Source organism: Hyaena hyaena, unplaced genomic scaffold (genome assembly GCF_003009895.1).
Source record: "Hyaena hyaena isolate Hyena2069 unplaced genomic scaffold, ASM300989v1 scaffold_496, whole genome shotgun sequence".
NCBI classification, from domain to species: domain Eukaryota; kingdom Metazoa; phylum Chordata; class Mammalia; order Carnivora; family Hyaenidae; genus Hyaena; species Hyaena hyaena.
The window spans coordinates 846,703-868,766 of NW_024081127.1; the positions used below are offsets into that span (position 1 = coordinate 846,703).

A 22,064-nucleotide genomic window follows, 5' to 3' on the forward strand; every position below is an offset into this window, starting at 1 on the left:
TATATTTCTTAAGTTTGTGCCTTATCTTTAACTTTCTAAAGTTATACAGAAGTTTCAATATTATATCATTGTCAAATCTATTCTTTTTCTCCACTAACTTTCGCATTTTTAATGTTTTATAAAATCCTTCTGGCCATCAAAGTCATGAAGATATGGTCCTATATTTTCTAATTTTAGTATATGTGCTGCCGAAGCGAGCACTGGTCCTATATTTTCTAATCGAAGTATATTTTGCTTTTCACATTTACATCTTAATCTATATGGAGTTTATTTTTGTGTATCATGCAGGTAATAGTTTTTCCTCTGTGCATGGATACCTGCTCCAACACCTCAAATTCATATTTACCAAGGCTCCTCCTCTTCAATTATGCTCAAAACCAGCTGAGCACTTAAGGCCTTTCACAATACCTTTAACCACATCCTTCGGGCTTATCTCTTCACCACACCCTTCTACGGCGGCAGTATTTCCTTGTCGAACCAGATTACTTATTGCGTTCACTCTTCCTGAAACAGGCCGAAAGTATATTCTTGCTCTCTCCACAAGTTATGTTCTCGTCCTGTCTCTTCTCCTTAATAAACTGTAAACTTCCTGTAAAAATCTCATTGTCCAATTCACCTTTCCATCCTCAGCGTTCAGCATTGATTGCGTAGACTCTCAATACCGAAGAGTTTTATTCTGAATTTAATCTGGCCCTGGGAGGTGGGCGCTTGCACCCAGTCCAAACCGTACCTGTGTACTGAGGTGTTCGCACAGAAGGCAAAGGTTTCCTTCCGTCCTCGACCTGGTTTCCCACCAGTCGGTTCTGACTCTCTTTTGAAATTTTAGACAGACACCTCAAAACACTTGCGATGCCCGGGAACCAGATATCGTTTGTGCCCCCGTGTGCAGGGCAGGCAGGTCTGTGGCCTACACTGACGGTGAAGGGGACCCGCCCGTTTGCGGGGGTGGCCGGGGCCCGCTGCTCCTGGACCCGCTTCGGGGCAGAGGCCACGCGCCTGGCAGCGTGTTGGCGTCCGGCTGCCTGGACGCTGAGGACACAGCGCCGGGTGTGGGGCTCCCTCTGACGTCACAGTCCGTCCTTCGGGGGAAGCCGGGCGGTCAGCACTCTTCCCACCCCCCCCCCCCCCCCCCCCCCCCAGGCCCATTTCCCACCCTCCCCCACAGCCAGCAAGTCTGTGTCTCAATCACCCTCTCTTCCCCATCCACTGTCGGAACAGGGCAACCCCTCTTCCCCCCCCCCCCCCCCCCGGAGTCAGGGCCTGGCCGCTGAGGCGGCGGCTACCGTCGGCGCAGAGTTCCCAGGCGGCTTCTGGAACCCTCGGCGCCCCGCTTCCTGCGTGGCTCCCAGACCCCGTCAGGGGGGCCGCAGAGGCTCCCCTTGGAGAGAGAGGCCGGGCTCGGCTACCGGTGACTGAAGGTCACATCCATAGCACAGTCGAAAGGGAGGCCCCGTCCATCCCGGGCCGGCCCGGCGGCTTCCGGCGTCCCCGTGCGGCCGCGGGGCAGGGGCGTCGGGCTCGCGGCCGCGGGGGCAGAGTGGGCGCCCAGCCATGGGACGCGCGCGGCGCCTGCGCCCCCGGAAGCGCCCGCCCGGGCCCCGCGGCCGCCGCGCGCGCCGGAACTGCGTTTCCCAGAGGCCCCCGCGGCGGAACGCCCCGCCGGCCCCGCCCCCGCGCGGTCCCGGGACCGCCCACCGCGCCGCCGCCCGCGCCGCCGTCCGGGCCGCCCGGCCAGCTGCGCGTTTGAACGGCGGCGGGAGGCGGCGCGCGCGATGGCGAGCCCGCGGCGCCTGCTGTGCGTCCTGAGCCTGCTGCTGTGCTGCGCGGCCGCGCCCGCGCTCTGCGAGCCCCGCGCCTCCGCCTCCGGGAAGCCCATCGTCGGTAAGGAGGCTGCGCGGGAGCCCGGCCTCGGCCCTTCCCGCTGCCGCGCGCCAGCCGCCGGGGCCGGTTTGGAAACACCCGAGTCCGGGCTGCGGCGTGCGCCTGCGGTGGTAGCGCGAGTCGAGGCCGAGGCCGCGTTTGGGTCGTGCGGAAACGTAGCTAAGGCCTGACTCAGACTCCCGGGGCTCTTGAACTTGGGGGGCGGGGGGGGGGCGGGCGCGCCGGGAGCATCCCGCGGATGTGTTCTTGTCTGTCCCTGTCTGGGGATTTCTGCGGACGCAGCACGCTGCACGCGCTCTGGGTTTGTTACCGTTTCACGGCGTCAGGGCGTCGTTTCAGGACACCGTGCGTTATCCTTACAAACGTCGAATCGAGGAGTTACGGGGCACCGTGGGTTTTTGTCCTCCGCACCGGGCGGCAGGGGCCACTAGAACCCTAATGTCACCTCTACTCGGTGTCAAAGTGAAGCTTGTAATGTTTCACTCGCAGCTCGTGTATGTTGTAGGAGGAGTAAAATCCGGGTGCGTCGCCAAAGCAGACATTGAGGACAGCGACGGGGAAGCCACCCGGGAGAAGTCAGTCACCTCGAATTAAAATGCACACAAAGCAATACGTGTCAGACAGTTAAGATTGGGTTTATTTTCCAGGTAGTGGGATGCCATCCAAACTCTTTTACCTTCCGGGAAGAGGAATGGCATATTCTATGGCTAAAGAGCAAGTTAACGACTATTTTTTCATATATATGCTCCAGTTATATGAATGGGATGAAATGGAATTATATGAAATGGTAGTGTTCCATTTTCAAGTGGGTTCTCTATCAACATTTGGAACTTGGAATGCCTTATTTCAGAAATAAGGCGGTTTCATAAAATGGTGGTTAGAGTCTCCAAGGAGAATTAACTCAAAATAAAATTCAGTGTAATGTGGTGAGAATTCAGTACGGAGAGGAGGCAAAAGATGGGCGACCCTTTTCCCTTTCCTAGAAACAGTGCTAATTCAGGGTTAAATATAGAAAAAGGGAGGCTGCTTTTGGTCACATGAATTAGGACAAAAATAACTGAGCACCTACTTCGTGCAAGGCACCGAGTGAGGAAGCGCAGAGGATTCAAAGACAAGGAAATCACAACAGTTGTGAGGTGGTCTTAAAGGATGGGTGGAATTTTGGTCTCAGTTTGAGGGACGTATGGCCTGAGGTTCCCCCCATAGATGGGAAAAATGAATATGTTGGTGATGGAGCAGGGTGGGCGGAGAAGATGCTAGAACTTACCTCTCCTAATATACTTTTCTCCTTCTTGGGACTTAGGTTCACGTGTCCCAAACCCTTTTTTTTATGGCCCCTCACCTTCCCTGTGCATTGCCTACGACACCCCCTAATTCTTTCCCTACCACAGTGCATTTTCCTCAGTGGAGACAACGTTGCCTACTCACAAGAAGGAAGACGGGCGTAGTGAACACTCTTCGGTACTTAGCATATGTTAACGGAGTACCTGGCAAATACTCCGTGAGAGGCTGAGAATACAGAAGTGGTTGACACAGAGAGAGCCAGGGGAGGTATTCCAAGTGCCCAGCAGCGAGTGACGCTGGCACCGGGTGCTCTCCAGACAGACATGTTTCGCTCTACACTGGAGGCCAGTACCTTTCTGGGGCTGAGGTTTCAGTGATCAGAGGCAGCCTGGGAGGGAGGTGGGGCAGAGCACATAGGGTCTCGTAGGGTTTGTGACAGTTTAGGGACCCGGTGACTTACACAAGGAGAAACCCCCTGTTGATTTGTTATCTCTGATCTCATTTGCTATTGCTCTCTCCCCTCGCTCACACAGGGCGCTAATCAGACGGACAGCCTGCGACGTGATAGGCACACCCCTGGCTCAGGGCCTTAGCATCTGTTGTTCCCACACCCTGGAGCCCCTTTCTTCCAGATGTTTGCGTACGGTTCACTCCTTCATCTCTCTGAAATTGTGGCTCAGATGTCTTGTTCTGCCTTCTTAGGTAGGACTTACCTGGCCATTGTACTTACCAGACTGGACTGACGGGACCCCTGGACAGATGGGAGCGACTCCTCCCCCTCTCCCGCACACCTTCTTCCTCTGCTTTACCTTTTCTCCTTGCATTCACCACCAGCCATCAGACTTTATGTTGTAACCTTTTATCTTGTTAACTATTTGTGCTGTCTTCTCTCCCTCCCGCACACTAGGATTAAAGTCCACAGGCAGGGATTTGTGTTTTGTTCACTCGTGTGTCCCCGGCACCCAGGTCAGTGCCTGGTATATCATAATTGATAGTGTTGCTGATGCCGGAGAGATGTGGATAGGAGACATTTCCAGTCTGGCTTTATATGGTCCAGGAAACAATGTATCTTAGAGGGTGTGCGGGAGGGGAGAGGCCTCCTTCTAGATTTGAGGATGTGAGATTGATCTAGGAGGTTCTGTGAAGGAGACTGGTGCTATTGCAAACCCGCTTTGGGGCTCATTTGTTCTCCCTCAATTAGGTGAGAGAGAGGAGGCTACCTGAACTTCCTATCAGCCTCTTGCCCTTTTCTCAAAGTTTATGGATGTGCTTCTAGAAGAAGCTTGGTATTTAATTCTGTGACTTAAACAAGTAAGGTAGTGGTATCTTTACTGTGATGTGCTTCAGTTTCTGAGTAAGAAAAAGAGGAAATGTTGCTTGAAACTAAAACTGTTTCTCCCCCACCCTTTCCTTCTCTCTTTCTTTCTTTTTGTAATTTAGGAGTATTAATGCAAAAGTGCCATGGGCACATGAAAAGCCTGGGGAGATACTATATTGCTGCATCCTATGTAAAATATCTGGAGTCCGCAGGTGCCAGAGTTGTGCCCGTAAGGTATGATCCAATATTTTTTTTACACCGTGTAAATAAAAAGACTCCCGTTTTATTGCAGATTATCTTTTATCTCAAAAAGTACTGTTTTCTTTGCTATGATTGCATCATTTAAATGTGGCAACATTTTACCTGATTTTTGCCACAAATCTGATGCTTAGAATCTCTCATTAAATTGTTTAAAGTATGAACTAGCTGTATTTACCAAGCTGTTAGAGGCCTGTCATTCGTACGTGGTAAAGGAAAAAATGATAGTTTCCTATAGCCTGGAAAAGGTGGTCTTTTGAACGTAATGGAATAAAAGAATCTAAAACATAATCAGGGGCGCCTGGGTGTCTTAGTCGGTTAAGCGTCCGACTTTCGCTTAGGTCATGATCTCGCGGTTCGCGGGTTCGAGCCCCGCGTTGGGCTCTGTGCTGACTGCCAGCTCAGAGCCTGGAGCCTGTTTCAGTCTGTGACTCCCTCTCTCTCTGACCCTCCCCTGCTCACGCTGTCTCTCTCTCTCTCCTAAGAAATAAATAAAAAACAATAAAAAAAAAAAAAGAATCTAAAACATAATCAGCTTTATCCCATCATATTAGGATAAAGGAACACTTAGGGAATAAAAGAGATATTTAGAAGATGACTTTTAAAATACCTTCACACTCTATTTTAAATGTTTGTGAATGGGAGATGGGCATGGAGGAGGGCACCTGTGGGGATGAGCACTGGATGTTATATGGAAACCAACTTGACAATGAACTATTAAAAAATAAATAAATAAATGTTTGTGAATGACTAATAGAGCAGTGTTGCTTCAGTATCAATAATAAGTATTGCAGTTTTAAAGGAGCTACATTATTTTTGGTGATGTAATGGCCTAGTAAGATGAAAATGACTTATGTCATATTTTGATTTGGAAAGAACTGAATTTTTAACAAAACCTTATAAGTATCTATAATATTTTTTCATCCAAAGTTAATGTATTTTAGTGTATTTTACAGTCTTCCAGCTGTCTTACCTATCCGTTATAAGCGATTTCACACATAAAACACAACTGTTTGCTTTGGGCAACCTATTTTTGTCATTAATTTCACATTAAAAAGTTGTAACCAAGAAAGTTACTGTACAAATAAAACGCTAATAATCAAAATGCAAACATCACAACTTAGAGAGTTGTACCACAACATGGTTTTAGGTCTAGCTTCATGAGTTTCATCTTCTCGCTTGATCTTAACTCTCTATACCCCTTTTGCTTTTGACAATTGTCTTTCATTTTTTAGAGCGATCTAATTTTTTCAAATGAAATCTTATTTGGAACCTAGAGAACAGTAGAGTTTAAAGAATCTTTTTTAACGTTTACTCATTTTTTTGAGAGCCAGAGAGAGATAGCGAGCAGGGGAGGGGCAGAGAGAGAGGGAGACACGGAATCTGAAGCAGCTCCAGGCTCTGAGCTGTCAGCACAGAGCCCGACGCGGGGCTCGAACCCACGAGCCGTGAGATCATGACCTGAGCCAAAGTCGGCGGCTTGACCTACTGAGAAGCCCCGGCGCCCCAACACCAGAGTTTTAGAGCTGAAGAGGCTTTAGAGAGTCTTCAGAACAGTGTTTCAAAGTTTTCATCACCGAAGCTTTTGGTGCAAGGGTTTTTTTTAGGATGTTAGTGCTGATCACCTGGCTGGGAGGTAGGAGAAACACGAGGCAGGCAGAGCAGTTCAGAGGCTGTGGAGACAGGCTGTGCGTGAAGTGATGTGGGCCTGGCTTCGAGCAGTGGTTGCTGTGGGACTGATGGGTAAACATTCTCTAGAAAATGTCAGCAAGATTTGATGACTCATAGAATGGAAGGGCACAGAGAGGAAAAGTCAAGAATGACCAGTTTTGAAACTGGGCAAGTTTTGAAACTTGGGGAAGTTTTGAAATGGAGGAAGTTTTGAAACCTGATGACTAGGAGCAGAGTACTGGCATTTATGACAGAGTCACTACAAATGTGACTGTCAGCACAGAGGCTAATTTCCAGGTTGGCTTCCCAAAGTTCATTTTAAGGTGTATCACTCACAATTAGAATCATAGAGTCCTACAAAAGAAATGTAATTCATGGCAGCTACATTCCCAGAGTAACCTACAAAGGGTGACCTAATAGATAATGGGACTGAAGTGGTCACACTGATAGGGTTGAGTTTATTTCTGCATTTTGGATGCTGGGGGTCAACTTCCATGGCTTAGAAGGGATAAGGAGGAGGATGGGAGACCCAGGCAAAATCCTAGAATAGGTAAGGAAGTTTGTCTTTGGTCTCCTCTGCCTTCTCGGGTGCCTGGTGCCCTGAGGTTATCATAAGTCCCCGCTGGTGGGACCCACCTGAAGGGTAGTATTGGCTGCTTTTGATTTAAAAATGTGTTTTCTTCACACAGCAGTTGTAATATCTTTAAACATTTATAAGTCAGAAGACTTCATAAAAGTCTGAATTTCTGGCCACTTTTTTTCCCTTCCCCAAGACAATTATCTGGAGCTGACTTTAAATAAAACAGCGTTGCAACAAAGTCTGTTACTCTTCATGCTGCTGAAACTGGGTCATCCGCCATCACTACCAGGCTGAAGCTGTTTTCATTTAGTTAACAAGAGAGCAAACTAGTTTATACCCTATTGAGAAGGTCTTTCCTTTCTAGAAAGTCTGACAACATGCAAGCAACATCTGTATTCAGAGAATGTGGCCTCACCTGTTTTTGCTGTCTGGTCTCTGAGGCACTTGAGTTCATGACACTTCCTCCCTACCCCTCCCCCGCCCCCCCCCCCCAAATTAAGCCCCTTAAAAATGATTAGCTGGGTCCAAAAATTCAGTCATGCACAATATGGGAGCCATTTTTTAGAATGAAATGATTGAAACCAGCCTGCATGGCTAGCTGGTAGAAGTCCCTGGAATGTAGCTGAGTGATCTAAATCCATTCCTGTGATGATTGTCTGTCCTGGTTTAAATATCCGTGGGGAAGGTTCTGGGTCCTGCCTCTCTGGTTCCCTTGTCATTGGCACAGTGTGGGGAGCTTGGACTGGCAGAGTGCTGGGGATGTGGACTCACATTTCATCTCCCTGCCACTCCCCAAGTCAGGGCCACTTGCCCATTTATCCTTCATCGAAGATGATGGTAAGCCCCATGGCAGCATCACCCACCACTTTAGAACTCTCTGCTGGGAGGGGGAGTATTGTGAAGTTGTGAAGAGACCTGGACTTGCAGTGAGGAAAACCCAGCACAACAAAGCACGGCCAAGTTCGGGGCATCATATGTGTGTTTAATAATGGGAGAGCTGTTCTAACCCTTCCTTTCCTGGGGCAGAAATGGACTGTGGTTGACCTTTGCTCATAAACCCACTTCTTTTGTGGCTGATTGAGAGGGCATTATTCCTTGTTATTATCTTACAGAACTAGAAGACTGTGTAACATAGGAGAGTCATTGCAGGAATTTCGTAACCGTGATGCTCCCTTCTCTCCTTCTTGCATTTTGTTGAACTTCTGGAAGAGCAGACCCATTTTACTATGACCTAACTAAATTTTCACAGATGAGTTTCATCGCTTTTTTTTCTGGAGGAGGGGATAAAATCATCAATAACATGGCAATGTCAGGAGCCCTTAAGTGGTGTTTGGTGAAGGGAGCCTTGGAGCAAGTTACACGAGTCTACAGCGGTGTGCATGTAGTCTGTCCCCAGATCCAAACTCTTCTGAGTTTTGAATACACAGTGGTCTCCAGGTGTTTGCAGTTGCTGGTGGGGGTGGGATGAGGAAGGGACTTGGTATTTACATGTGTTGTTTTCTCTATTTATTAATAGGCATATTAATAAATCACTTTATTTAGTCTTTTTGTAAAACTACTGAGTATCCTGACATGTTTTTGGTAGTTCTCAGCTAACAGAGAAATTACTGGTGCCCAAATCTCATGGTCTGTAAAGTTTTACATATTAACACACACTTCACAATCTGAAATTATATTGAGACCACAGGAAAACACGTTTACTTGTAGGATTAGCAACATAAGAATATAATTACAATATGTGATCTTCATGTAGTTTGGAAAAAATATCTCTAGGAAGGGAGAGAGCTATTGCCTAGCATTTAAAAATTATTTTTCATTTGTCTTTTTAAAATTAATGTGGGGGGCTTCATTTTGAGTCTTACTTTTTCTTTGAGTTTTGGAAATGGATGTTTTATAATTGTTTTTATTGTTTTCAGACCTGATCTTATCGAAGAAGAGTATGAAAAGTTGTTCCAGTCTATTAATGGGTAAGTTGCAGCATTGGTGTGATAAAGGGAATGAGGTGGATGTAGTCTAGTTTTGTAAAAATACATATAAATATACATGTTTCAATGTGACTATTTTATAGTTGCAAAGCGGTGGTTTTCTGAATTCTTTTATAGGAATTACTTTGTTGAGAGATGAGAAAGTACTGCAGACAGCAGGCAGCTTAAGAAATAAATGCTACGTAGTAGATACATTTAGGTCTTTTTTAAAAAAAGCGTTACATACTCTTTGTTCTTTTAATGCTTGTCTGTAATGTTTGGAAGCCACTTTGAATGACATGGCATACTGCTTGCTTGGAGGATTTAGAAGTTCCAAGTTTGGGGATCAGAATCAGTTATCTTTCAGAAGATAATTCGAGGGGCTCCTGGGTGGTTCAGTGGGTTGGGCGTCCGACCTCGGCTCGGGTCATGATCTCACGGTTCATGAGTTCAAGCCCTACCTCGGGCTCTGTGCTGAGGTGTGGAGCTTGCTTGCTTGGGATTTTCTCTCTCCCTTTCTCTCTGCTCTTCCCCCTGCTCGCTCACTCTCTTTCTCTCCCTCTCAAAATAAATAAACTTAAAAAACTTAAAAAAGTAAATACATTCTCATGGATATTCGCTTCTAGCCCTTGTATATTTTTATGGCCAGTTTGTTCTTTGGGGTTAAAAATAGTTCTCCATGAGCCAAAACCAACTCATGATTATGGGCCTGCAGTTGATTTTGGCGTCACTGATGCCCTGGATTTAAACCTGGCTGAACCTGGGATTTTATCTCCACTTTGATTTCTAGCTTTGTGTACTCTCCTCCCCTCCCCCACCTATTAACCTTAATTTATGCACACTCTATCTCAAAAATAAACTTAATTGAGGAAATTGCAGAAGAATGTGCACAGGACTATTGCTGGCTATGGCAGTTTGTGAATGTGTAGGAGCGTAAATATTTTGTCTTTTTGCCGTAGTTTTCTAACTTTCTTTAATGATGTTGTTACTTATGTGGTAAGGCAAAATTTGCTTTAGGATAAAAAGAGTGTTTATTTTCCGTGGGGCGTGAGGTTGAAATGCACCCTGTTTTACGTCATTTCAGGATCCTTTTCCCTGGAGGAAGCGCTGATCTCCAGAAGTCGGGTTATGCCCTCGCAGCCAAAAAATTTTATGACATGGCCAGAAAGGTAGCTAGCATTTATTGTCTATTATTCCCGGTGGGTTTTTGTAATTTTCCCTGAGGAGACTTCTTTTCTAAGCGTGTGGTAGTACTTCATTCACAGTTACCCGGCTCATCCGCCCTTAACCTTGGAGCTGGAAGCTGTCACCTCTGTTCTGTGTGTTTCCTTTCATTCCGGGGCTCCCGGGGGCCCGAGCCCCACACGCCGGCCCCCGCCGCCCGTGCGCCTTCACGTGGACCCGGTCCGCATGCTGCCTTAGTAAGCTGTTGTGTGTTTTGTGAGCCTCTTTTGTGAACCGGGCATGGTTCATATGTTACTGATTGTCGTCTCCTCTTGAAAGTTCCTCTTCGTCCTCTTTGACCTTTCTTCACGGTCCCTGTAGGCTCCGCGCTGTCACCAGGCAGAGCCTCTTGATCCCTTTCTGAGGTCGCACACTGAGCTTGCCTTTGCAGCGCACCTCAGATCTCCCGTTTCTCTCCTGAGCTATGGTCTTGCTGGCCCGGGCCTTTCCCCTGCCCTTAAACGCTTCCCTGAAAGAGCTGCTGTTAGCATCCCAGGTACTTGAGAACTTTGAGTGGCTCGGCTAAACGGTCTGTAGCCTTTCTTAGTCTTTGGGTCAAGACATACAGTGTGTCCACACCCCGACTGCCCCAGCTTTCCCTTATGCACAGAATTCAAGCCAGGTTGGTATTTCTAGCATATGTTCTGTGTCCTCCTACTTAAAAAAAGTTTTTTAAATGTTTTATTCATTTTTTTTTTTTTTAATATTTTTTTTTTATTTATTTCTAGGGGAGAGAGAGAGAGAGAGAGAGAGAGACAGCGTGAGCAGGGGAGGGTCAGAGAGAGAGGGAGTCACAGGCTGAAACAGGCTCCAGGCTCCGAGCTGGCAGTCAGCACAGAGCCCGACGCGGGGCTCGAACCCACGAACCGCGAGATCATGACCTAAGCGAAAGTCGGACGCTTAACCGACTAAGCCACCCAGGCGCCCCAATGTTTTATTCATTTTTAAGAGAGAGAGAGGCAGAGAGGGGGACAGAGTATTCCAAGCAGCCTCCATGCTGACAGCACAGAGCCCGACGCGGGGCTCGAACTCAGGAACCGTGAGATCACGACTTGAGCCGAAGTCGGACGCTTAACTGACTGAGCCCCCAGGCGCCCCATGTGTCGTCCTACTTTTAAATTGCTTTCTTCTGCTGCTTCCCATCCCACCCCCAGTGCGCAGCTTGGTTGTGTTGACGGAGGTGCTTCTCTTCCCTTCCGGAGGTTCTCTGCCAACCCCCACTGCACTGGCGTCCCGCCCCCTCTCCACTTTTAGAGTATTTTGTTGTAGACTAGTTCGGACATTTACTAGGCTCCAGCTCTGTAATACGACAGGGTCCGTGACCTTCAGGAGCTTACATTTCAGAAGAGAGAATATCTTGAGGTTAGTTACTTCTGTCTTCAGATTTCATGGTTCTAACACCCTCTGAGGCGTTCCTCGTTTCATATTACGTGGTACCGGGTACTTAGCACATGCTCAGTGCATGTTTTTTTGAAAAAGTGAACAAACTGGAAATTTTATAATGTGAGTGACTTAAAATGCATTTGGGAAATATATATATGAACATTATAAAGTAGTCATTTTTCCTTTTGCATCCCGGGACTCCTGTAACTAGCTTGTTCAGTTAAAAAAAAAAAAAAAAAGGAACCACCTAATCCATAAGATCCATAAGTCTACTTTTCTTTTTAAGTTTACTTTTATTTATTTATTTTGCGAGAGAGAGAGCGAGAGAGTGAGAGAGAACACAAGCAGGGGAGGGGCAGAGAGAGGGAGACAGCATCCCAAGCAGATTGCAGAGCCCGATGTGAGGTTTTGAACTCAAGAACCGTGAGATCATGACTTGAACCGAAATCAAGAGCCAGACGCTTAACTGACTGAGCCACCCAGGTGCCCCCAAAAGTCTATTTTTTAAAATGTAATTAGCTACTTGACGATTTTAAAACAAAGGAAAGTAGCTCAGCAACCTTGCACTGATTTCGCTACAGCCCCTGGGGTTCACAAAGCCCTCGCTGAGGAAGTCTGAGAAGTGTGGTCGGTTGGGTCTGTGCCCGGCTCCTCTGTGTCCTCTGCTCTGTGGAGGTTCCACAAAAAGTACCAGATGTGGTCCCAGCAAGCAAGGACTTAACGTTCAGTCGAGAAATTAAATTTGGTATATACGGAAACAGAGCCGTTAAGCCCTCTTCTATGTTTACTATAAATGCGGCATGACCCTTCAACTTAATGGATGCAGTTCAAAAAATAAAATTTGCCAAACCTGCATAGAAAGTGGTGAAGATCCTACCTTGCGATGGAAAGTATAGGAATTAATATAAATCTGTACTTTTCTCAGTGAGGAACAGAAGAGCAAAAGAAAAAAAAAGAAAAAGAAAACCTTAACAATTTCCTCACTTAAAACGAGTGACTGTTAGGTTATATTTTACCATCTATGCAGGAAAATCATTGCTTTTTAGAAAAGTGGCAAAACTCATGTTTGTAACTGTCATCACATATGGGTTTAATCATTACTTAGCCAAAAAAAGTGAGTTGTTACAAGGCTTTTTCCCCATTCATGCTAGTTGTTGTGACTCCTTTTGAAGAAGCTCAATACACTTGTAGTTTTTCAGTTGACTTTTCCTCTCTGCAAGTTTATTTCACTTTTGCTCAACCTTGTCCTTACTGACCGTTCCTTTCCTTCCAGATCATGGCTTTCTCCTGATTTATTTTTTTTTTAATTTTTTAATGTTTTATTCACTTTTGAGAGACAGAGAGAGACAGAGCATAAGTTGGGGAGGAACAGAGAGATAGGGAGACACAGAATCCGAAGCAGGCTCAAGGCTCTGAGCTGTCAGCACAGAGCCCGACGTGGGGGTCAAACCCACGAACCATGAGATCATGACCTGAACCGAAGTCAGGCGCTCAACCGACTGAGCCACCCGGATGCCCCGGCTTTCCCCTGATTTAGATTAGCTGAAGGTGATATCATGCAGCCATTACTATAAATTCCGAGATAATGGAGGAAGGACTTCAAACCAGAGAATCATCCAAAGCAACAAGACTTGTACAGATATATACACAGGCGTTTATCTAGCATTATCTCTGATATTGGCAGTCTCTTACTTGTGTTGGTTGGTACCTGCCTGGCACACGTCAAGTCATTTTCCCAGCACAGCTGAGGTTGGGTAGTTTGACTAAAACTGAATTATTATGTAGGAGCTTGGTCTGGGGAAAGATTAAGTGAGAGCCTACTTATGGATCCTGGAAAATTCTTTAGAAACGCATGCATGACTCAGGTGCCTGTCTCATCATGACAAACCAAATGTATAATTCTTGTTTTGAAAATTTGAATAACCTTAGTTTTCTCTTTCACTCTGCAAAGAGTTTCGACGATGGAGACTATTTTCCAGTGTGGGGCACATGCCTTGGATTCGAAGAGCTTTCGTATTTGATTAGTGGTGAGTGCTTATTAACGCTCACAAAAACCGATGGAATTACATTGCCGCTGAACTTCACCAAAGGTGAGAATTCTCTTTGCAACCCTTTAAAAAATATTACCCAGGCAGGATTAGTAAGTAGCAAATATCCAAGTCAGAAATGCTCCTAATGTTTACTGATTTTTTTCCTTTTACATTTATTTTTGAGAGACAGAGCAGAGCAGGGAACGGATAGAGAGAGGGAGACACAGAATCTGAAGCAGACTCCAGGCTCTGAGTCGTCAGCACAGAGCCCGATGTGGGACTCCCAACTCACAGACTGTGAGATCATGACCTGAACCGAAGTCGGATGCTTAACTGACTGAGCCACCCAGGCGCCCTCACGTTTACTGGCTTTTAAATGATTTATACGAGCTGATGATGTAGATGATACCTTTTGTGCTGAGCTGTGAAGATGGCTTATGGAGCCATCGTTGCCTGTAGTGGTGTTGGGACCATGCGTAATTAAGACCTCTGAAATTGGACCTGCATTTGAGTCCTACTTCGTCCCTTTCGCCTTGAGGCATGGTTTAATTTCTTGATTTGAAGGGTTTTCCTCTTAGGGTTGTTTGTGAGGATTAAATAAGACACTGCTTTCCAAATACTGTGTTAAATGCTTTGAGTCCAACTCATAGAGGTCAGCTCTAGTTACCGTGGCCCAGCCTTGTCCCCTCGGCTGTGTGCTGCTTAGGCCCAGCCTTGATGTCCTGCCGTGCGACTCTGACCACCTGGAGTTGGTACACACTCCAGTTAGAGGTTATCTCCCCAGCCAGACTGCCCTTACTTCCAGATACACCAGGCACAAGTTGTCCTCAAGGCCACCCACACTGTTGACCGACTGGCCACAGCTTTGAGGATTCCCATGACCCTTCCTGAGGTTCAGTAATTCACTGGAATGACTCACAGAACTCAGGAAGGTGCTGTGTTCACACTAACTTTTATTATAAAGGATACACACAAGACGACATCTGGGAGGGCGTGCAGAGCTTCTGTGTCCTCTCCCTATTGAGTCACGTCACTCTCCTGGCATGTCGAGAATTTCTTATTGGGGTTTCATTGCGAAGGCAACATTGATTAAGTCATTGGCCGTGTGGCCGAACCCCATCCCCAGTCTCCCTTCCATCCCTGGAAGTCAGGCTGGTTCAGAGCCCTAACCTACTCCAGTCATGTGGTTGACCTTTCTGATGACCAGACTCATCTCAAAGCTGGCTAGGGGCCCACGGGGGGGGGGTCACCTCATGAGCATTACGAAGACACTCCTCTTTCTCGGGAAATTCTGAGAGTTCTAGAAGCTCCCTGTCAGGAACTCAGGGCACAGACCAGGCAAATTCTTAGTTCCAACATCTGTATAAGTAGGTGATGATTCTTGTAGGTTACCTGATTTCTGAGGCCTCAGAGTTGAGTGCTGTTAGCTATCCTGGTCTCATAAGGATTTTGGATGGAAAGCGGTAGTTTTATACATAGAACCTATAGAACATACTATATTTTTCAAAACTCTTTCTCACAGTGTCTCACTTAATCATTGTAAGAGCTCTGTGGGAAGTACATGTATTAGGTCAGTCGATTTTGTATGTGTGTGGTAAGAACCTAGTTTATATAAAAAAGGAATAGCACCTTACTGAAGTAAGGTACTTGAGTGGAATTTTATTATCTGAGGTGCAGGGATTCCCATGGAAGCCATTAGCATGCTGAAGATGAAGCTTCATTTAGAGAGAGTTGGCCTCAGGGCCTTGCATGTCATCAGAACTTTTTTATCCTTTTTCTGGTGTTTGAGTTTATCTGTCAGATTCCAGAGCCTTTAATGAGGTAAACTGCTCTTTTTGATCTCTTTACTGAGTAGGGATTTCATGGCCTGGTTAATGCTCTTTTCTACAGTGTTGGTATTCTGGTTTTTTTTTTTTTTTTTTTTTTAAATTTATTTATTTTGAGAGAGACAGAGTGAACAGGTAAGGGGCAGAGAGAGAGAGAATCTAAAGCAGGTTCCGCATTGTCAGCATGAAGCCGGATGCAGGGCTTGAATCCATGAACCGCAAGATCATGACCTGAGCTGAAACCAAGAGTCCGATGCTTAACCGACTGAGCTACCCAGGCGCCCCCACATTGTTGGTGTTCTTAAACCTTTTAAAGTACAGATACCTTTGAAAATATGTTGAAAGCTCTGGATTGTTTCCTGAGAAAACAAAAATATGTTCGTGTGGTAAACTATTCCTGATTTCCAGATAACTCAAGTTAAAATTCTCTGCTTACTCTGTGGCCAGCCTGGATATGACCATTATCAGAAGGATTTTTAGTTATTCATGTAACAATTCTACAAGAAAAATACTTGATTATAGAACATATTTGAATTTGTATGTGAAACTCATTCTGTGCTTGTCCAGAAAATGTGATGTTGAAATGATGTGTTTTGCTTATCAACCAGGCATCTTGATTATGTCTTAATAATGGCCTCTTTTTGGCTGTAGATCACTTTGGTGGATTTTATTTTTTCTATGTTTAAATTATTTCTCTGTGCTTAAATTATTTCAGCTGCATCACAGAGCAGAATGTTCCAGAATTTTCCGGCTGACTTGTTGCAGTCCTTATCAGTGGAACGTCTAACTGCAAATTTCCACAAGTGGAGCCTCTCCATGACGGTATTACATTAATTAACAATGAAATTAACTAAATGAGTTAATTTAGATTAAATACAAAAGTAATTACTTTGTTTTATTTTTATACTCTAGAATTTTACGAAGAATGAAAAGTTACAGACGTTTTTCAAAGTATTAACTACAAATACCGATGGCACCACTGAGTTTATTTCAACCATGGAAGGTATATATCATGCACATGTACAGGTTTTTTCACTTATGTTTGTATACATTAATTTTCACCTCATACTTCTTTTGTGAGTAACAAAATCATGTTACTTTGGGGTGTGAAGATAGAAGCTAGGGCATTTTTGGAAACAGGAGGCATGTTTTGTCCACATTCCAAATCATTTGTGACTTAGCTGTGTTCTCTTCTAGAATGCGGTGATGGCAATGGAAATAAAGAGGAAGGGAGAGTAGATAGAGAAATAAAAGGCGACAGCAACGGCTTGTAAATGATGCAGTAAACATAGGGGTGCATGGATCTTTTTGAATTCGTGTTTCTGTTTTCTTTGTGTAAATGCCTAGCAGTAATTACTAGCTTGTATAGTATTTTCCATTAAGTGGAGTATTTAAAGCAGTGTTGTTATTGAGTCAGGAGAACTTGAGATGAAATCTCAGGAAGCCCTTACATGGAGCAGGGTCTAAAACCCTCAGCAGCCCTGCCTGCAGCCCTGCAAGAATTGCCGTCTTGAACCTCGGCACGCAGGGAGTGGGGGTGGCGCTACAGAAGGCTTGGGCGCTCATAAAAGCTGGTCACATGCGGCCTGCATCACGCTAACTGGGAAGTTCAATAAATCTCAAGTCCAAAATTTCATTTAAAGGTATTTCAAACCGATAGTTCCCCGGTGTGCATGGCAAAAACAAATATAAATAATTCCCTCTGGAGGAAACTACTTTTTTTTTTTTATGGTTATTTATTTTTGAGAGCGAGAGAGACAGCATGAGCAGGGGAGGGGCAGACAGAGAGGGAGACACAGAATCCAAAGCAGCTCCAGGCTCTGAGCTGTCAGCACAGAGCCCGACGGGCTCGAACCCATGAACCATGAGACCTTGACCTGAGCCAAAGACAGATGCTTAACCAACTGAGCCACCCAGATGCCCCTAGAGGAAACTACATTTATTCCAAACTTTAAGGGATTTCCATGTTATGAGGCTTTAGGGACAACGAGGAGTCATAGCCCAGAAATCACTAATGTGCAAGGAAGCACATGCAGGAGAATTTACAGAAACAGTAGACAGTCTGTGAGTCAGGGAGGCTGTGCCGCCTGAGGGGCCAGGGTCCTGGAGTGGAATGAACTGGAACAAAGTGAGTGTAGTTCATGATGTTCAAAGATTGGCCTTATGATTGGCTTGCTCCTGGGGGTGGGGTGGGTGCAGAGGTCCCCGGGTTTACAACCACCATCCGGGGATTCTGGGGAAGGTTGGTCCGCCTAGTCCGAAGTGAACCTATTACCTTCTCAACACTCTTTGCCTCCTCTGTTTTTGCTTCAGTGATAGCCTTGGCATTCACCAAATCATCCCAAGTTAGAAACTTGGATGTTGTCCTTGACTTCTGCCCTCATTCTCCACATCTAAAACATTTGTGCAACTTTCTGTTCCCCAAATGCTTCTTGAAAATATTACCTCCCCTACACCCAGCTTAACCCTGGCTGAGTTCTGGATTAACTACCTTCCACCGTGACTCCTCTGTAGCCTCCGAACTGTCCACGGAGTCACTTTCCAGGTAGCGTCTGATGACCCTTCCAAAACACCAATCATGAAGTTAGGAACCATTCCACAGACAGACGTAGTTTAGGCCAAGACAGACTGGCTTACATGAAAGGACGTCAAAAGTGCACAGCGTAGTTCATTCTCATATGAATACATTACGGGGTGGGATGCAAACACAGTATGAGGTGGGGGGGGGACGGACCCATTGTGGACGAAACTTGTGTCACTAGTCACACACCGGCACCTGACTGTTTAACTGGGCCTTATTCCGAGGCTCAACTATTTCACTCTACTCTGATTACCTAGTAAGGCAAATCATATTACAAATTGTAAAAGGTTGAAAAAAATCAGTGAAATGTATTGTGAGTGTTCACATTGTGAGCTGCATTCTTTATTTTGTCTCTGAGAGAATGAGCACAATTTTACCCTGACACTGTGAATTATAAAATAATGTTTTACAGGGGCGCCTGGGTGGCTCAGTCAGTTAAGCGTCCAACCTCGGCTCAGGTCATGATCTCACGGTTTGTGGGTTCGAGCCCCGCGTTGGGCTCTGTGCTGACAGCTCCGAGCCTGGAGTCTGTTTCGCATTCTGTGTTTCCCTCTCTCTCTGGCCCTCCCCTGTTCTTGCTCTGTCTCTCTGTCTCTCTCAGAAATAAACATTAATTTTTTAAAAAATGTTTTACATAGGGTGTGAAACACAACTGAGTTGTTTAGTAACATCTTCGGTCATTCTTACCTTACTTACTCTTCTGTGTCCTTCATGCAGGGTACAAGTATCCGGTGTATGGTGTCCAGTGGCACCCAGAGAAAGCACCTTACGAGTGGGGGAAGTTGAAAGGCATTTCCCATGCTCCTAATGCTGTGAAGGCTGCATTTTATTTAGCAGAGTTCTTTGTGGCTGAAGGTAATATGTGGGTATATAATTTTATTCGTCTACTGTAGCTTTGGAGGAAGTCACCCTCATCAGAACTTTCTATACTGTTTTGCTCTGTAGGTGTTCTGTAGGTTTAACTTTAAGAAAGCTTAAATCATAGGAAAGCCCTGAAATAGAGATACTAGACATTCAAGTAAAACCAGGACAATTATTTCAGTTAATGGTATTATATACTCTAAAGTGCACTGAACTCTTTTTTTTTAGTGTGTGTGTGTGTGTGTGTGTTTGCTTATTTATTTATTTATTTTTGAGAGAGAAGTTGGCGGGGAGGAGCAGAGATAGGGGGAGACAGGATCCGAAGCAGGCTCTGCACTGAGCAGACAGCCCAATGTGGTGTTCGAACTCAGGAACTGTGAGATCATGGCCTGAGCTGAAGTCAGATACTTAAGCCCCTCAGGCGCTCCAATACTGTGCTGAAGTCTTGAACAACAGCATAAAGATTATTGAGCTCCTTGTTTTTCTTTCTTTCTTGAAGGTATTTAAAAAAGACATTTTCCCCATGACTCTTCTTTTTAGGAATACTGCTTTAATTTTAACATTCTCTGAGAATTAGATGCTATTTGTCTAAGCAAATTCCATGAATTGCATACTCGTCAGTCTGTGACTATAAGACTGACTGCAGGCACTGGCACGTTGGAGGAAGTTCATGGGCGTTTCGTGCTTCATGACGAAAACACAGAGATATTTTCACGCTGTTACGTTTACGGGTAGAATTGAGAATTTGGCCGTAGATGCTTAAGTTGTAGCTGAGTGACACGGGTATGGGACAGAGCTACAAACACAGCTTGCAGAGGGCGGGACGCCACTCCGGCGAGGCGTGAACTGTGACGCGCTGTGTCGGCACCCGTCTCCCGGCTGGCCCTGTGCTTTCATCGGCCCTGCTCCTCTCGCTCATGAGTAAAGTCCTTCCTCCTCAGTTCACTCTGGTGGAGAGTTATGTTCCGTTGGATGCGTAGTTTCATGGCAAAAACCCCGAGTTAAAAAAAAAAAAAAGTCTCACGTGCAGCACCCATCCCAAGTAACATTCCCCTGCTGCGCGACGGGGAGCACGGAACGCCAGCAGGTGAGGTTTGTTGCAGCGACATCACGTGGCTGTTTACTTTATCTTCATTTCTCAGTATCCTTGTTTCTAAACATGCCACAAAGCCTGTATTTATTTTGACTTTAGGGTAAAGTCTGAGCCTTCACTGCTGCACATGCATACTTTTGCTAACTTCTTTTCTCTTTAAAAAAATTTTTTTTAACATTTATTCTTTATCTTTTTGAGAGAGAGAGAGAGAGAGTGCTAGTGGGGGAGGGGCAGAGAGAGAGGGAGACACAGAATCCAAAGCAGGCTCCCAGGTCTGAGCTAGCTGTCAGCACAGAGCCTGACACAGGGCTTGAACCCACAAACTGTGAGATCACAACCTGAGCTGACGTCAGAAGCTTAACCAGCTGAACCATCCAGGCGCCCCCAGGTTTCAGCTAACTTTTATTCTTTTAAATTTTTTTATTAAAAAAATTTTTTTAAGTTTATTTATTTTGAGAGAGAGACAGAGAGAATGAGCAAGGAAGGGACAGAGAGAGAGAGAGAGAGAGAGAGAGAGAGAGAATCCCAAGCGGGCTCCACGCTGTCAGTGCAGAGCCCAATGTCAGGCTTGAACTCACAAACCTGATCATGACCTGAGCCCAAACCAAGAGTCCGACGCTTAACTGATGGAGCCCCCCAGGTGCCCCAGACTTCTGTCTTCCCTCTTGTTTTTCCCGTTCTGTGAAGACATCACGACACAATTGTGTGTGGGATTAGACTAGGCTTCTTGAGTGCCAGCACCTTGCCCTGTTCATACTTCCGTCCCCGGGCCCCGCGCATGTCTTGCACACAGCAGGCCCTTAGTAAGTGTTTGAACCGATGGCGGGTGAGCCCCACGCCGGGTCTGGTGCAGGGCGTATGTAGATACCCCTTCGCTAGGTAATAAACCAAGTGCTGCTGTATTTAGGGGAAATCTTGTAAGACTTTTCTCCTTTTGTTGGTGGCTTTTCCCACTTAATAATGCTGAGTATAGGAAGGAATGTTGTAAAGTAGCCTTTTGAAAATTTTATCCTATCTTTTTTAAAAATTAACACTCTCTTTCTTGCAGCTCGGAAGAACAATCACCATTTTGAATCTGATGTTGAAGAGAATAAAGCTCTGATTTATCAGTTCCGTCCAGTTTATACTGGAAATATTTCTTCATTTCAGCAAACTTATATATTTGATTGAAAGCCTGCCGCGTGTTAACAGGAATCTTGATTGAATCAGAGTAATCAATCATCCCACTATTGGACTGTCGCAGTAACTTTCCTATAATGTTGCTGGTTCTGATTCTTCTTTCTGTGTTTTTGAATGTTTATATCACGTTTCATAATTAATCAGGGAGACAGACTAAAAAATCACGGTGTATTTCATGGAAAAGCTTTTATGTGAAGATTAGGACAAAATAAATGCATTGAAAATCCAAATATTTTAGTTTTTTCCTGTTGATTGTAGAAATAAGGACCCCCCCCCACCCCAACCATCCACCCCGTCCTTGCTGAAGGCCCTTTTCTAAATCTTGGGGCGCCTGGGTGGCTCAGTCGGTTAAGCGTCTGGCTTCGGCTCAGGTCACGATCTCACCTTTGTGAGTTCGAGCCCCGCGTTGGGCTCTGTGCTGTCAGCACAGTCGCTTCAGATCTTTTCTTCCCTCCCCTCTCTGCCCCTTCCCCACTCACATGCTTTCTCTCTTTCTCAAAAATAATACATTTTAAAAAGTCATTAAAAAAATCTTAACTCTGGTTCACTGGGAGTCGTTTTTTGAGTTTTGGGAGTATTGGTGTGTGTGTGTGAGTGTGAGAGGGTGTGTGTGTGAGTGTGTGTGTATATATGTTTCCTTTTATGCCTTTTCAGCTCCACAGTTATGCTGCCCAGCTCCTGAAAGCTGGGCCTGTGTCCTGAACTTTCTCTCACAGTGTCTAACACAATAAGCCGTCAGTAAATACTTGTGACTGTTGGCGAGTAAACTGTTTCCACAGAAAGTCATTCGAAAGCTGCCAGACATTTTTTTGGGTACGTTTTAGTCTGTTTCTCAATCTGTGCCCCCCCCGTTCCGTCCCTCACCATCCTGTACACCCTTGCCAACTGCGAAATTTCAGAATTCCTGGAGGACGGCGAATAGAAGAGAGGA

The 22,064-nt window shown here is 45.5% G+C and overlaps 1 protein-coding gene across 1 annotated transcript; it reads left to right on the forward strand.

Moving 5' to 3' along the window:
• Positions 1-1,709: 1,709 nt before the first annotated feature.
• Positions 1,710-21,363, forward strand: GGH (gamma-glutamyl hydrolase). Its single transcript, XM_039254603.1, has 9 exons — positions 1,710-1,881; positions 4,606-4,717; positions 8,909-8,959; positions 10,041-10,125; positions 13,515-13,653; positions 16,135-16,241; positions 16,332-16,422; positions 18,718-18,855; positions 21,003-21,363. The coding sequence occupies exons 1-9, from the start codon at positions 1,773-1,775 to the stop codon at positions 21,122-21,124; spliced, it is 954 nt and encodes a 317-aa protein (XP_039110534.1). The 5' UTR covers positions 1,710-1,772; the 3' UTR covers positions 21,125-21,363.
• The last annotated feature ends 701 nt before the right edge of the window (positions 21,364-22,064 follow it).

Coding starts and splice junctions, on each gene's coding strand:
- GGH (XM_039254603.1), top strand. CDS start 1,773: ATGGCGAGCCCGCGGCGCCTGCTGTGCGTCCTGAGCCTGCTGCTGTGC. Junction 8,960..10,040: donor TTGTTCCAGTCTATTAATGG/GTAAGTTGCAGC, acceptor ACGTCATTTCAG/GATCCTTTTCCCTGGAGGAA. Junction 10,126..13,514: donor TTTATGACATGGCCAGAAAG/GTAGCTAGCATT, acceptor CACTCTGCAAAG/AGTTTCGACGATGGAGACTA.